Here is a 16,221-nt window from a genome sequence, read left to right as displayed (position 1 = left end):
ACCATTGCACAAATCCTCTTTAATTGATTAGTTGCTTTGGCCCCAAACTAGCTTGAGAAACTTGATGTAGGTTGATAGTTTCTTTCTGCAGGGTTGTTAGTGAGAAAAATTCCAATTTGTCAATATGTATAACTGTTTCTGTTAGTGATGATGCATAACATTGCTTGTGACTTTCCCAGGCAGTGGCTTGCAATCCAGAAGTTACGAAGCAAAATCCACAAGAAAGTAGATAGGAAAGCCAGCAAAGGAAGGAAACTTCGGTGAGTTACTTTTTGGAAAAAATTTTAACGTGATATGTTGTATCTCTTCTTTTGCATTTTAGCTTCTATATCATATTTATTTTTCTTCTGATGACTCTGTTTTTAAGAATTAGAAAAATAACTAAAATAATATTTGAGGGGTTAAGCTTTTTTTACTCTAAAATGCAAATACAGTTTCATTGGCTTTTTGCTTTCCTGTTGTGAATGCATGGGTGAAATATCTGTACTTTCCTGAAAGAGAAATAATAAGAAAACAAAAGTAAGATAGTTGAAATTATTTTAGTTTTAAAAAATGACTTCTATAGAATAATATAAAAATTTTATTGTCTTATTTAGAATAAGGTTATATTGGTCCATTTTTATGATGACTTACATGTACACCGTATGGGTAAAAGAAATGAAGGACTTCAGAGAATGTTAATGGGGTGCTTAAATGAGATGAGAAATACAATTTTTATGAGAAAATAGAGAAATTTCTGACTTTGGGAAAACCCTCCATTGTCTGAGCTGTTTAAGTGGTCTTAGAAGATTACAGACAAAAGAAGTAGAAAGAGTAGGAATTGACATTGTTCTACTTTTAGATTTGGGAACTATATATGTTGAAACACAATATCATTACACAAAGTCTCAGTGTCAAAGAAACTACTTATAACTTAGGTACATACAAAGAAAATCTTCAACTCCTGTGTTAGGACAGTTTTAGGCAGATAGCTAATCCCACATCCTTATTAGAGCCTGCCTATCATTAAATTCCCTTTACACAAATGTGCATGTATCTGATTTTTAAAGATCTTCAGAGAAGCAGATTTCACAATTACTTTAATTAACTTGTTTTAGTATATAACAAAACTCATGAAGAAGTGCTTATTTTTCTTTAATTTTGCAGAAGTGCAAAGTAGCTTTTCATCATCTTTTGATTTAAATTGACTTCTCTTAAATCTCAGGTTAAATTGTAGTAATTTGTCTACTTTTTTCCTATGTTGAAATTTCCAAATCTTTGTACTTCTCCAGGTTCATTTTTAGTGTAATGGTTAAGAGTGTGGCCTTAAGAGGCAGACAGACTGAGTTTGAATGCCAGCTTTGACACTGATTAGTAGTTACTTTGGACAAGGCCCTTAAACACTCTGTGCTAGTTTCTTCATCTGTAAAATGGGAGTGATAATAGTACCAGCCTTGTAGGGTTGCTGCGAGGATTAACTGAATAGTGTGTGTGCAGCTCTTAGAATAGTACAGGTCCATAGTAAGAACTGTGTAAGTACTTGTTGTCATGATTACTGTCGTTATTACTGCTATCGGTATTCCAGGGCTGGGTCAGTCTCCTGCCTAGTGTTCAATTCCCTGCTCACTTAGATGCCTCTTCTTCTTCTTCTTTTTTTTTTAATATATATATATATATATATATATATATATGTATATATATATTTCTTCTATACCTATTTCCCTCTATTCCTCCTGCAAGGATTTAAAGAAGAATGTTACAAATGGTACTTCATAGGTGACTAAGCTGAATGGTTACCTTCTTTTTAAATTTTGGGATCAGATTTTTCTCCAGTACTGTGCTTTTAAAATGATAGTTTTATGAGGTCATAAATGTTCTCTAGAGACAGAACTCAGGATTTCAAATCAGGAGACTTGGGTTCAAACGCAGCTCTGCCTGGCTCTTATGACTTTGGCTGTTCTTTATTCTCTCAGCTTTACTTTTCTGATTAGTAAGTGGAGATAATAATCCCTACTTTATAAATTTCATGTGGGAATTAAATGAGATAATGTGGAAATGTCTGGTACATAGTAAGCATTCAGAAATATTAATTTCTTTGGTTACTCTTGTGTTTATCCATCAACATTGCTATTGCAAATATGTATTCTTTAGAAGAACTGAGAGAGGAAAAAATGCCTTTTCTATATTGTATTTATATGAATTTTAAAGTATTGGGGCAGATGGCTGTATTATGGGCCCTTTAAGATTGTGCTGCTTTATCCTTTAAGACAATTCCAACCTTTTTATCTGCTATGGTGCCTTGTTGACATTAGTCAACCAGAAAATCTTTTTGGGTGATTATGATAGAAAAATTAAAATGCTCATCAGGTAATGAGAAATGGCTATAACTGTGAACATAACAGATTAAGAAATCTGGATGAGTGTCAGAGGAGTAAGCACTTTTCTAGTGTTGGCAGATAACTGAAGAGAACGTGAGTCTCTTGTTTCCCAAATCAGAGAAATTTATCAGGTTGAAAGGAAAAAAAACCAGAATTTTGTTTTAATAGCAACTGCTTTATTTATATTAATCTATTAAACTATCCTCATTATGCTGTTCATTAGAGGTATGCACCAACGTGACTATATACCTTTGTCTCGTAGCATTTTGATAATGGTTGAGATCCCTACATCCTCATATGTACAGAGGCATTTAAAATCTTATTCTGGGCCAGTGTGGTGGCTCACACCTATAAGCCCAGCACTTCGGGAGGCTGAGGTGGGAGGATCGCTTGAGGCCAGGAATGCAAGATCAGTCTGGGCAACATAGGGAGACCTTGTCTCTATAAAAAATAAAAAAATTAGCCAGGTGTAGTGGCATGTACCTCTGGTCCCAGCTATTTGGGAGGCTAAGGCAGGAGGATTGCTTGAGCCCAGGAGTTTGAGGTTATAGTGAGCTATGATCGTGCCACTGCAGTCTAGCCTAGGTGACAGAATGAGACTCTGTTTCAAAAATGAAATAATAAAATAATAAAAATCTTATTCTGGCAACAAACAAGCAAGAGACATTCTATTTAAACAGGCCTAAACATTGAAATATAAGAAGTGAGCTGGATGTGGTGTCACGTGTCTATAGTCCCAGAGACTTCGGAGGCTTGAGCCCAGGCATTCAAGGCCGCAGTGAGCTATGATCATGCCACTCCACTCTTGAATGGGTGACAGAGGGAGACCCTGTCTCTTAAAAAAAAAAAGTGGTTTTAGTGTCCTTCACCTTCTAAGATGATGCTAATTAGGTGCTAGGTAAGATCCAGTCTGTCCTCAGTATCTGTGGGGGATTGGTTTCAGGACATCTACTCCACGAGATACCCAAATCCACGAATGCTCAAGTCCCTGATGTAAAATGGAATAGTATTTGCATATAACTTATGTGCATCCTCCCATATACTTTAAATCATCTCTGGATTACTTATAATGCCTAATACTGTGTAAATGGTTGTTACACTGTATTGTTTAGGGAATAATAAGAAAAGTCTGTAAATGTTCAGTATAGACACACCCATCCATTTTTTTCTGAATATTTTTGATCCACAGTTTGCAGTTTGTTTTTTTGGTTTTTGTTTTGTTTTGTTTGCAGCTCACACATCAAGGAGTAATCCACAGTTTGTTAAATCTGTGGATACTGAACCCGTGGATAATGACTAGTCTGGAGAGGATGGCAGACACTAGCAGACAGTGACGCTGCTACGTGGTAGATGCTACAGTAGAGATAGTCCTGCCCCCACCCCACAGGGGAATGCAGACTGCTCAGGAAGACTTTCTGTAAGATGGGCCATCCACACTGAACCTTGAGAGACTTTTAAGCATTAGTCCAGGGAAAGGCAAAAACAATATTTACAAAAAGGTTTGCAGACTTGAGAGAGTGTGGAGCCCACTTTGCGAATTGCAATTAATTTTCTTTAGCAGAGACTTACAGTGAATGTGGGGGAATGGCAGGAGATGAGGCTGCATGCGTAGGTGCGTGTTAGATCATGTCCATGCTAAGAATTTGGGACTTTATTCTATAGATTGTAGTGAGTTATTGAAAGATTTTAGGCAGAGGAATGTTGTCATCACATTCATATTTTAGAAAGATAATTCTAGGGGTTTTATAGAAAAGGACTAGAAATTTATGAGAGCAAGGGCTAAAAGGAATAGGAGATGATGGATTGAGAGACATTTATGCAGGTGAGTAGTCCTTGGGAGTTACTGAACATGAAAAGGTAAAGAAAAGTGAGAAGGTTAGAATGACTTCCAGAGTTCCAGAGGGAACTACATAGATTTTGGTGTTACTCATTGATACGTGTGTAAGAGAGAGGCTGCAAGGAGGAAATCAATTTTTTGTTTTTTGAGGCAGAGCGTGGATTCAGTTTCTGAATATGTTGGAATTTGACACAACCTTGAGAAAGCCAAGGATTTTTTTTTTTTTGTCAAGCTAAGGATGTAGATATTTATTAGTTGATATTTTGTAAACAATTTAATTGCTATTTTCCAGGGAGGGTATAGTGTGACAAGAGTATGACCTGTAATCCCAGCACTTTGGGAGGCTGAGATAGGGGGAGGATCCCTTGAGCCCAGGAGTTCAAGTTTGCAATATGCTATGATTGAGCCACTCCACTCCAGCCTGGGTGACAGAGTGAGACCTTGTCTCTTAAAAAATAAAAATAGAGTGACAAGAATAGAACCCTGAGGAATGTTAACATACATGAGATATAGAGCAAGCCCATAAAGAATGCTGAGGAAGAGCGGTCATTGAGGGAGGAGTACTGGAGAGAGTGAGGGAAAGCAGTGAGTACAGGAAAATGTTTAATAAGGGGTCAGTAGTAGTGATGCCTCAGGGACATCAAGGATGGCAGAGTCATTTCATTTGGTGATCACATTTCTCCACTTGAGGCCATGTTGGTTGCCATAAAAGGCCAGAAACCACAAACTAAAGGACTTTCTGTACTTGAAAGGCCTATAGAATTTCTGCATAAACTTACTATCTTGATTTGTTTCATAAAAGCCTTTTGGAATCTATCATATGCCATAAAAAGATCATGCATGATTCCAGTTATTAAATGTAGAGGGAATGAGAGACATAGAAAATCACCACTAGGCAAATACCACAGTAAAATTTTTTTACAAGCAAGATCCACCAATAGATGCTAAAATCAATAGGCAGAAATATGAGGAGAAACAGTATATTTGCGTGGTCTCAAATATCCCGAGATATTTATCAATTACAAAGGGAAACATAGTAACTTTACAGTTAGTAAAGTTATGGTGGCATCCAGCAGATGCCACCATAACCAAGTGTTCAAGATTAATAGCACCAGTAGTGAGACATACCTACATCCCTTTTCTTCGGTTGGAGGACACAACATCATTTATGTGGTATTTTTGCCAAAAATGCCTAACCTCAATCTCATAAAACATCATACAAATCCAAATTGTGAGACACTGTACAGAATAACTGACCAGCACTTGTCAAGTATCGTGGTAACAAAAAAACGAGGAAGACTGAGGAACTGTCATAGATTAGAGAAGACTAAGGAGACAGCACAACTAGGTGCAATATGAGGTCTTAGAAGTCTAAAATTATTGCAGAGTAAAAAGGAAAGTCACAAATAAGGTCATGTGTGTTAAATGGTTTTTGGCTTTGTCATCTGTACTCACCTGGCTCTCGTTGTGACCATAGATGTGAGAATCAGAAAGTAATCTCTACTCATAGCAATAGTGATGAGAGCTAACATTTATAGAACTTTCACATCAGGCAGTGCTAAGCAATTTACATGCAGAGGCAGAAAGAGTACAGGCTCAGGAGCCAAACTGCCTAGGTCTGAAATCTGATTCTTTCATTTACTGGCTGGAGACCTTGGGCAGTTCACTTTACATCTCTGTGCTTCTGTTTCCTCATGTGTGAAAGGAGTATAATAATAGAAGTCACATCTCATAGGGTTGTTATGCAGATTAAATGAGCTAATTCATGTAAAGTACATAGAGAAGGTAAGTGACATATCCAGCATTACAGAGCTGGTGAGTAGCAAACTGGGATTTGAACTAACTGGTCTGATTCCAGAGCTTATGCGTCTAACTTCTGGTGGTGGAATTGTTCACTGGCAGGGCTAACTGTCCTATGCAGGCACCAAAATGACATCTTTGCTGCATTAGCATCCTGTCCTAAAGGATTAAGCCAAGTGGCCCAGGCTGGTTGAGAACATTATAATAACTTTCTTAAATTAGACTTCAAGAAGAACGAGTAGGGTGTACCAGCTGTAATCGCTGATACTATGTCCCACCATTGAGCAATTTTTGCTCTTTGTTTGTGATAGGGCTGCAAAGATAAGATTTCCAGAAATGTTATAGCAGAGATTAACATTACTTTGTAGAAACAGTTTAAATAATAACAGGTCATTAGTTTAAATGATAGCCTAGTCAGGCTGGGCATGGCAACTTGCTAATTGGGTGCTAGAAAGTAATTTATATCCTGGATCTGGTTTGGTGTCTTTAAAAAAAAGAAAGAAAAAAGAAAGTATTTATTTAAAAAACAAATATTTTAGTTTTTGGAAATACAGTAATTATAATTATTGATTATCAGTATTTCACTCAGCGTTATCTGTGAGTTTATAATTATGATTTAATCAGAAATCATAATATAGATGAATTGAACTCTCAGGTCTTTTAATAATGAGATGTCTTACTGTGTGGGTCTGTTCTCCCACAACAAAATTACATTTATCTTTTCTTAGTATGGGTGGCAAAAGACATTTTAATACTAAAACATGCACCTATTTTCAGTGGCATGGAGAGTAGATGAATGCATTGCATTAAGTACGTATTGCTAAATTGTCTTTAGTCTGATTAGTTCTTAAATCCTGTCTTTCACCATGTAGTTAATAGTTATTGAATATATTGTTTTAAAGTGTAAAGGCATTCTGGAGAGCAGTGCCATCCAATAAAAATATACATCATGTGTGTAATTTTAAGTGTTCTAGTAGCCACATTAAAAAAGTAAAAAGAAACAGGCGAACCTAATTTTAATAATATATTTAATTTAATCATCCTAATATATCAAAAATTTTATGTCAATAATTTATTATTTTAAAAATTATTAATGACATATATTACATCCTTTTATTCCAAGCCTTCAAAATCTGGTATGCATCTTATAATTCCAGCACATCTCAATTCAGACTAGCACATTTCAAATGCTCAGTAGCCTCATGTGGCTAGTGGCTACTGTAATTGGACAGGGCAACTGTAGGGTGTAGTTCACAGTTTTTGTCTAGAAAGTGAATTAAACCTATCTTGGTACACAGCCAAGAATAGTGTTCATATTTTCAGATGTGCAGTAACAGTTTGGTGAAACCTAAAAACATTGAAATTTATTTAACACTGCTTGTGCTTTATATTTAAATAAAAAAAGTCACGTAACTATTTACGCTCTCATACATTGACACAACCTTTGGGGGAGGGGATTTTGGCTTAGGCTTTCAATTTTACATATGCATACCTTTCAATTCAGCAATTCACATCTCAAAATTTATCCCATAGAAATATGTGAATAAATATTCAATAATTTAGGTATAAGAATCTTCACTTTGGCATTAATATGTTTTTTAAAGAGGGGAGTCTATTTAAATGCTCACCAATAGGAGATTAAATAAATTATAACACACTAACACAATGGAATACTCTGAAACTATGAAAAAGTATAGGATATGATATATGGTCCAATGGGAAAGAGTATAATGCAGAATATTAAGTAGATTATTCCATTTTTATGTTAAAATATATTAAGTTTATATTTGGAAAGTGCTACAACCAAACTTAACAGTTTTAATTAATAGTGATTATTATTAGGGGGTGGGACTAAAGGGGACTTTTCAGTTTTCTATATATTTCTGTATTTGGATTCTTATACAAATTATGTATTAATTTTTTGGCAGTTACCAGATTCTAGGAAAGGTAGAGGATGGGGGGAGGGACAAGAAGAGGTTGGTTAATGGGTACAAATGGGATAGAAGGAATAAGTTCTAGTGTTCATTAGCACAGTGAGATGATGGTAGTTATCAATAATTTATTATATATTTCAAAATAGCTAGAAGAGAAGATTTGGACTGTTCTTAACACAAAGAAATGATAAATGTTTGAGGTGATGGATATCCCAATGACTCTGATTTGATCATTACACATTGTATAAATATATCAAAATACTATACACCATAAATATGTATAATTATGTTAATAAAAAATAAAAAGAATTATATATTAATTTTTATAATCAGATAGCAGGCAGACATTTAAAAAAACAAATATGCATAGAGGTTTTTTTTCATTTTATAAAAAATGAAGTAGAGACAATATAGATGTTCAAAAACATGAAAATATGATACTTCTACTGAAATTATGTGTAGCCACTTACATATTGCTTATTGCTTACAATGCCAAGTGAAAAAAAAGATAGGAAATTGTATAAATATTTTGAAGGTGTATTCATGTTGTAAAAAATTTTTTTAATTGTATAAAGGGGCACTATGTAAAACAAATATAACAGTTGTCTATAGATACAGGAACTGTGCATTTCTGTGTATGTTTTCTTTGTTTTCCAAATTTTCTGTAGTGAATTTATACTTTTCTATTACTTTTATAATGGAGGAAATCTCATCACTATTATTTTTGTAAAATTCATTTGTTGAGAAAAAATATGGGAGGCTTAGCTGTGGGTGGTACAGTAAAGAATCAAATTCTTTGGTATGTGTAAAAATGTTTCTAAAACTGTAAAGCATTATGCACCTGAAAATATTGATCATGTTTTTATTTGTGGATATTATTTTGTTGAAGTAGAATTTTTTTAGTTAGAATTTTATTTTATATAAATATATATATATGTGGGGGAGAGAATATCATACATATCCTCCTCCATTATAATGAATAGAAAGGGATACCCCTTTAAATTCTCTTTGGTATAATTTGGTCTGTATAAGGTCATATATTTGTTCTGAGTGTGGTTGTCCCCTTTCACCAGGGAATCTCAAAGCACTTCATACAAAAATACTTTTTTTCTGTTGGTAGGAAATGTAGTTGGTGTACCTTAAATTTCCATAGTACCTCAATTGAAGGTCTAGGAATCAAACTTGTTATGAATTCAGTTGTGCTCCTTCTTTTAAGGATAGGGAAAGGAAAAGACCCAGTGAAGCTAGCTGGTGGAGATGATGTGAAATGAGGCCTTTTCTGACTCTGGGAACCAGTGCTAGTGAGTGATGGTGTTGGTGAAGTTTTGCATTCAGATGTTATTCCACTACCTGTGCTACTGCTAGTAGGTAGCTTTAATGACACTGAAAGATGATTAAGATGTACAGACAGGAGGAAAATGCGGTAGTCAAATCATCATTGTCTTTAGTCTGGAATAATGTTTAAGGGTTTGTATATTACTCAAAGGCACAAGTGTATCTATTTTGGGGGGCTGTGATATAAATGGATCTGTGCTGAACTATCATTTACAATGTACTGTTATGAGACTTTTCTTCTGTAATGTTAAGGAAAAAGGGAAAAATACATAGTCAGCCGTCTTATCCAGGGGTTCTGCATCTGTGGATTCAACCAACCTCGGATCATAATATTCAGGGGTTGGCCAGGTGCCCTGGCTCACTCCTGTAATCCTAGCACTCTGGGAGGCCAAGGCAGGAGGATTTATTGAGGTCAGGTCTTGAGACCAGCCTGAATAAGAACGAGACCCGTGTCTCTACTAAAAATAGAAAAAATGAGCTGGGTGCAGTGGCTTGTGCCTGTAGTCCCAGCTACGCGGGGGGCTGAGGCAGAAGGATCGCTTGAGCCCAGGAGTTTGAGGTTGCAGTGAGCTATGATGATGCCACTGCACTGTAGCCTGGATGACAAAGCAAAACACTGCCTCAAAAAAAAAAAAAAAAAAAAAAAAGGAAGGAGAGTTTTATCTATACTTAACATGTACAGACCTTTTTCTTGTCATTATTCCCTAAACAATACAATACAACAACTATTTACATAGCCTTTGCATTTTTTTTTTTTTTTTTTTTTTTAGAGACAGGGTCTGGCTCGATCTCCCATGCTGGAGTGCAGTGGCACAATCAATGCTTACTGCAGTAATCATAGCTCACTGCAGCCTCGAACTCCTGACCTCAAGTGATCTTCTTGCCTCCCAAGTAGCTAGGACTACAGGCACATGTTCCCACACCCAGCTAATTTTTTAATTTTATTTTTTGTAGATACAGGGTCTCAGTGTGTTGCCCAGGCTGGTCTCAAACTCCTAGCCTCAAGCAGTCCTCCTACTTTGGCTTCCCAAAGTGCTGAGATTACAAGCATGAGCCACTGAGTCCGGCCTATATAGCATTTACATTGTATTAGGTATTATAAGTAATCTAGAGATGATTTAAAGTATACAAGAGGATGTGTGTAGGTTATATGCAAATACTATACCATTTTATATAAGGAACTTGAGCATCCATGGATTTTGATATGTGTGGGGAGTCCTGGAACCAATCTGCCACAGATACCATGGAAAGACTGTGGTTGCGAATGGTTAAGTGTCTATGTTTTTCCCTATTGCACTCTGGAACCAGATGTTCCTGTGATCAGTTTCAGGGTTTGTTAACATACAGAATGTGTTTCTTCTTATGGATTAATAGTTACTAATGCTGCTGCCTGTTTACTTCCTGCTTTATTTAGGTTTCACGTCCTTAGCAAGCTACTGAGCTTCATGGCACCTATTGACCATACTACAATGAATGATGATGCCAGGTGAGTAATAGATTAATTATATGTCTCAAATGGCTTCATGACAGCCTGATACTGACCTATGCTACAGCCTGTCACCCTCTCCATTTCTTCTTATCAGTTAGCCATTTGTCATTGGCATCATAGCAAGGGACACATCTCTTCACTCCCATAATTACTATAAAACCAAATAAAAAAATTCTATAAATCTCAATGCTGCCTCATGGTTTGCTTTTGCTGTTTAGTTTTGTTTTTAACTTTAGCCCACCTGCCAAGGACATCTGAGCCTCTTCCCTAGGATGGAGAGTCAGGACTGCACATGTGCTTGCTGTATGTGTTTGGGGGTTTTGTGCATATGCTTTTCTTTTTAAAGTGGTTTTAGAGATGTGTGCATGTTGTGTGTTGAGGATTATGAGCATTTTTACAAAAGAAATATGTTTATTTTATAAAGCTGAACAAAATAGAAATATTTACAGAAAAAGGTGTATGCTCATATTACAATTCAGAGATAACTTTTAAATAATAATTTATACTTATTAATTGGCATTCTCTTTAATGAAGAGCTTCCCCTTCTCCCTCATTTATTTATCATCTGTTTATTCGTTTATATCAGTACAGACTCATGCTTTGCTGCTTTATTCAATGAGTTATATTTACTTTGATGTTAAAATTGTCCCCATTATTGAAAGTGCCTTCAAATGAGTATGTGTCCTTTTGAGTTGTCCCCAGTCATTCTTTGAGTACCTCCTTGCTAACACAACAAGGTGTTTGAGGCTCATCTTATACTTTCCCTGTTCCAGCCCTGGAATCAGTCTTTCTTGAAGGAGTGCTGGTTCTTTTTAGTGGATAATGGTATTTAGAAACCAAGATTTGGGTACTAGGGGTGCTCATTGTTACTTCGTATTGTTTCTAAGCCCTCTAGGCTAGTGGAGCTAGGAAATGTGTGTGTATACAGATACACACACAGAAAACCACCTCTTCTAACACCTCAGAATATTTCAGTTTTTATGAGTTCCCTTTCAGTATGTTATTTATCTTTTTTATATGATTGAAATTATATTCTATAAATGTTTTATATATGTATTTTCATGTCATTAATATAATCCAAAATTTTAAATGACTGTGTAATATTTTTATAATGTTCATTTACCCATTCACTAATTGTTGGACATTCAAATTGCTTTTAATTATCATTGTTGTTAATGCATGGTGGGCATTTTTAAATGGAAATATTTAACAACAGAAATTATTGGTCATAATGTAGGCACAGGTGGTTTTTGCCAGCTTTATTCCTCAAACTACATAGAACCTTTTTATTTGAGAGTATTTATAATAGTTTGCTACCAAACCCCATCAGATGCTCCCCTGCCCCCCAGCCCACCTTAAAAGTGGATCTGTAGTTTTAGGTGAACACTATTATTATTTTTCTTTTCTCGGTGCTTTTAAGTATAGAACGTCTTATGAATGATTCTGAGTACATTTATATCTGTCGTTGTGACCTCATCCGCTCTCCTGTGCTTTGCAAGTGAATGCCTAGGTATGGCTGTTTTTTAATTCATTTCTAAATCTAGTCTGTTTGAAAATTGCGGAGTAAAATGAGTACATCTTGGGTTTCCTGTCAGGATGATGTGAAGAAATTACATCAATAAGAAAGGAAAACTAGATGTTTGAAACTAAACCAAGTCCTTTAAGGTTATATTATCATCCCAGGCATGAAATGAAACCTGGTTTAAATATTAACGGTATCTTTTGAATATAGTACTACTAAATCATTTAGAAATCACCTTTCATTCTTTGTTGGGATTTTTCTTGCATCAATTAATACCTCAGAGGCACTTAGTTTTTCCAGAATCTTATCTATATTCACTCATAATTTCTTGAGGGTCTGCTATATGCTACACATAAAAATTATTTGAAAATGACTGTGTTAGTATTAATTTGGGTTTGATCTTCAAGAAATGTAAAACCTGACTACAGAGACATAAGCAAGTGGAAGTTTATTTTTTCTGACAGGATATTCTTGGGGTGGTGAGCATTCTTTGGCAATGGTTTTCCCTTCTCAGTGATGTTAGGACCAACATCTCTTGGTCTTTCCCCTGTGGTCCCAAGATGGCTGCTGCAGCTTAAGCCCTCAAACATGCATTCCAGGCAGGAAGAAGAGAATTTGGGGGTTTTTTTTGTTGTTGTTTTTTTTTTTTTTTTTTTTTGAGACAGAATCTCACTCTGTTGCCCTGGCTAGAGTTCCATGGTGTCAGCCTAGCTCACAGCAACCTCAGACTCCTGGGCTCAAGCAGTCCTCCTGCCTCAGCCTCCTGAGTAGCTGGGACTACAGGCATGCACCACCATGCCCGGCTAATTTTTTCTATGTATATTTTTAGTTGTCCATATAATTTCTTTCTATTTTAGTAGAGACGGCGTCTCACTCTTGCTCAGGCTGGACTCGAACTCCTGAGCTCAAACAATCTGCCCGCCTTGGCCTCCCAGAGTGCTAGGATTACAGGCGTGAGCCACCGTGCCTGGCCGGGTTTTTTTTTTTAATCAAAAAAGTAAAAGCATCCCCAGAATCTCCTTCAGCAAGCTTTTTCATGTATTTCATTGGCCATAACTGTGTTACATTGCCACCTCAGGTATAGCAGGCCAAGGGAGAAGAGGTTGGGAATGTGTTTGTTGAGTAACAATCCATGTGGCACTTGGGGAAAAAAGGCTATCCCTTGTGGACTGATGCTTGTGATTAGCATTGTTCTCCAGGTGGTTTAGCCACTTAACAGGGAATTTAATAATAGTTTTGTAGCTGGAGAATTGAGCATTTGTTTTCACCAGAGTATTATCTAGTCCTGTTGTGTTTCTTAAAGAGAGGCACACATCCATATTACTGCTCTTGCTTTAGAATTTGAATAGGCCAGGTTAACTGTGGGGACAATAACTAGGTATTAGCTTCCTCTCCTAGTAGTATTAAAACTTCCAAGGCCAGTAGGTATTGTTACTTTATCTTAAGTAAGAATAAGGCAGTAGTAATTTTGTCCTTTGTTTTTCTTTAGTGGAAGCAATCTAGTACCATTCTATTCTGTGTCCCATTCGTCTAACAGATGGTAGCTTTCATAATTATTAGAGTATCAATATTACCACATACTACTTTGTCTCAAGTGATTAGTTTGGTTTTACTAAGTTACAGATATATCGTTCTTGGTGTACGTGTTTGAATAGAATTTTTTTTTTGTTCTTTGTTTTTTTAACGATTTTGAGGTAGAGAAGCGCTTTATAAGCATGACAACAGAGCCAGAAACCATAAGGGAAAGTACTAATACACCTGACTACATAAAAGTCAGATTGAAAAAGGAATCAGAAGCTAATAGGTAAAGACAAACTGTAACAAAAAATTTTACTAGATGAATATTTCTCTACTATATAAAGAGTTTTTACAAACCTCTAAGAATATTTCAGTAAGAATGTTGGGCAAAGCATGCCAATAAGCAGACTTAAAAACCATAAAAGAAAAATCTCAAATCCACAAAACATAAAGACATTCAACCTCATTAATCAAAGAAATGCAAATTAAAATGAGATTTCGGCAAGGCGTGTTGACTCACCTGTATCCCAGCACTTTGGGAAGCTGAGGCAGGAGGATCGCTTGAGGCTAGGAGTTCGAGATCAGCCCAAGCAACATAGCAAGACCCCCATTTCTACAAAAAAATTTTAAAAATTAGCTGGGCATGGTGGTGCATAACTGTAGTCCTAGCTACCTATGGATGCTGAGGCAGGTAGATCACTGGAGCCCAGGAGTTCAAGGTTGCAGTGATCATACCACTGCACTTCATCCTGGGTGGTAGAGAGAGACCCTATCTGTAAAAATAAAAGGAGATTTCATTTTTTCCTTATTCAGTTGGAAAACATTAAAAAGATTGGTAACCTCCAGTGTTGATGGTGTAAGGAAACAAGCACTTTCATATGGTTTGTGGGAATGTAATTGGCAAAATATTTTTGGAAGGCTATTTGGTAATATGTTTCCAAATTTTAAATGTATATGTATCTATTAACCCTGAAAAATCTGCTAGGAATTCACCTAAGGAAATAGCTAGTTGCTGAATGTATTTGTATCAAGGATCTTTATTGCAACATTGTTTATAATGGAGAAAAATAAGAAATGACCGTCAGTAGGGAATTATTAATAGTTAAATAAATCACAGTAAAATCATTCAATGAAATTATAAGCAGCTGTTAAAGGATGGAGTAGAGCTGTATGTATTAACATAATGTTAAGTGGAAAAAGTAAGCAACAAAATCCTATCTCTATAATTCCATTTTTGGGTAAATATATATGATAAAAATTAAAAAAAAATACTATACTGCCATGGAAAAAGCTCCAGGTTATTTTGTTACCTGGAAAAAGAAACATTGTAATATGATCCATTTTTTAAAAATAAAAACCATTTATATATACATACATATATATGAATATGACAGTGCTTAGGAAAGTGTCCGGAAAGTCCGTATATCGTAATATTAAGAATATTTACTTGTGAGTAAGGGATTGAGATGACGAAGGGAGTGAAGGGACACTTTCAGTTTTATTTTTTACATTTCTGTTTGGCTCTAATCTTTTGCCATGAGGATGCATTCATATTAGTTGTCATTAAAAAATAAGCTCGGCCGGGCGCGGTGGCTCACGCCTGTAATCCTAGCACTCTGGGAGGCCGAGGTGGGCGGATCGTTTGAGCTCAGGAGTTCGAGACCAGCCTGAGCAAGAGCGAGACCCCACCTCTACTAAAAATAGAAAGAAATTATATGGACAGCTAAAAATATATATAGAAAAAAAAAAATTAGCCGGGCATGGTGGCGCATGCCTGTAGTCCCAGCTACTCGGGAGGCTGAGATAGGAGGATCGCTTGAGCTCAGGAATTTGAGGTTGCTGTGAGCTAGGCTGACGCCACGGCACTCACTCTAGCCTGGGCAACAGAGTGAGACTCTGTCTCAAAAAAAAAAAAAAAAAAAAAAAAAAAGCTCTAGAACAATGTACACCACACTTCATGTTTATTGGTGGATGGGTGAAGTAGAAGACACATTTTACTTTCCATTGAATGTATTTCTGCAGTTTGAATTTTTTTTTTTTTTTACAGTGAGCTTATATTGCTTTATGTCAACAGAAAAATAGATGTTTTCATTTTAAAATTACGTATATAAAATAGAGACAGTGGGAAGGTCCTCATTATTTCTCTATTGAAGTATATGAATGAAACATCTTCTCCCTCGTGGTTTCTATCCTAAACTGGCTTTTTAATATCTGGCCAGCTTCTTTTCCCGCACCCCCTTCCCTCCCTTCACCTTTTAAATTGTGGTAAAATACACATAACGTAAAATTTCCTGTCCTTTTGATTTCTTGTTTTGAGAGGCAGCTCCACTTGCAGTTCTTAGCTTACCCAGGTCTGGAGAGAGAAGCCCTCCTCTTTTCCCTAGTTGTTCCTTGCTTCCAGTTTATTCTTCCCCACAAATGCCTGAGCC

General features: G+C 36.1%; 1 protein-coding gene across 2 annotated transcripts in view; it reads left to right on the top strand.

Annotated features, from left to right (window-relative positions):
- Positions 1–16,221, top strand: part of AATF (apoptosis antagonizing transcription factor) — a 97,595-nt gene that overhangs the window by 63,193 nt on the left and 18,181 nt on the right. The window contains exons 10-11 of one of the 2 annotated variants that reach the window (XM_069481059.1): positions 180–260; positions 10,678–10,749. In XM_069481059.1, coding sequence (XP_069337160.1) covers positions 180–260; positions 10,678–10,749 — 153 coding nt within the window. The remainder of the gene's footprint in view (positions 1–179; positions 261–10,677; positions 10,750–16,221) is intronic. The other variant, XM_069481060.1, reaches the window with a different exon arrangement.

The sequence above is a fragment of the Eulemur rufifrons genome, chromosome 9, assembly GCF_041146395.1.
Source record: "Eulemur rufifrons isolate Redbay chromosome 9, OSU_ERuf_1, whole genome shotgun sequence".
Lineage (NCBI taxonomy): Eukaryota > Metazoa > Chordata > Mammalia > Primates > Lemuridae > Eulemur > Eulemur rufifrons.
The sequence above is the reverse complement of the archived record's forward strand: the minus strand, read 5'-3'. Positions and strand labels throughout refer to the sequence as shown.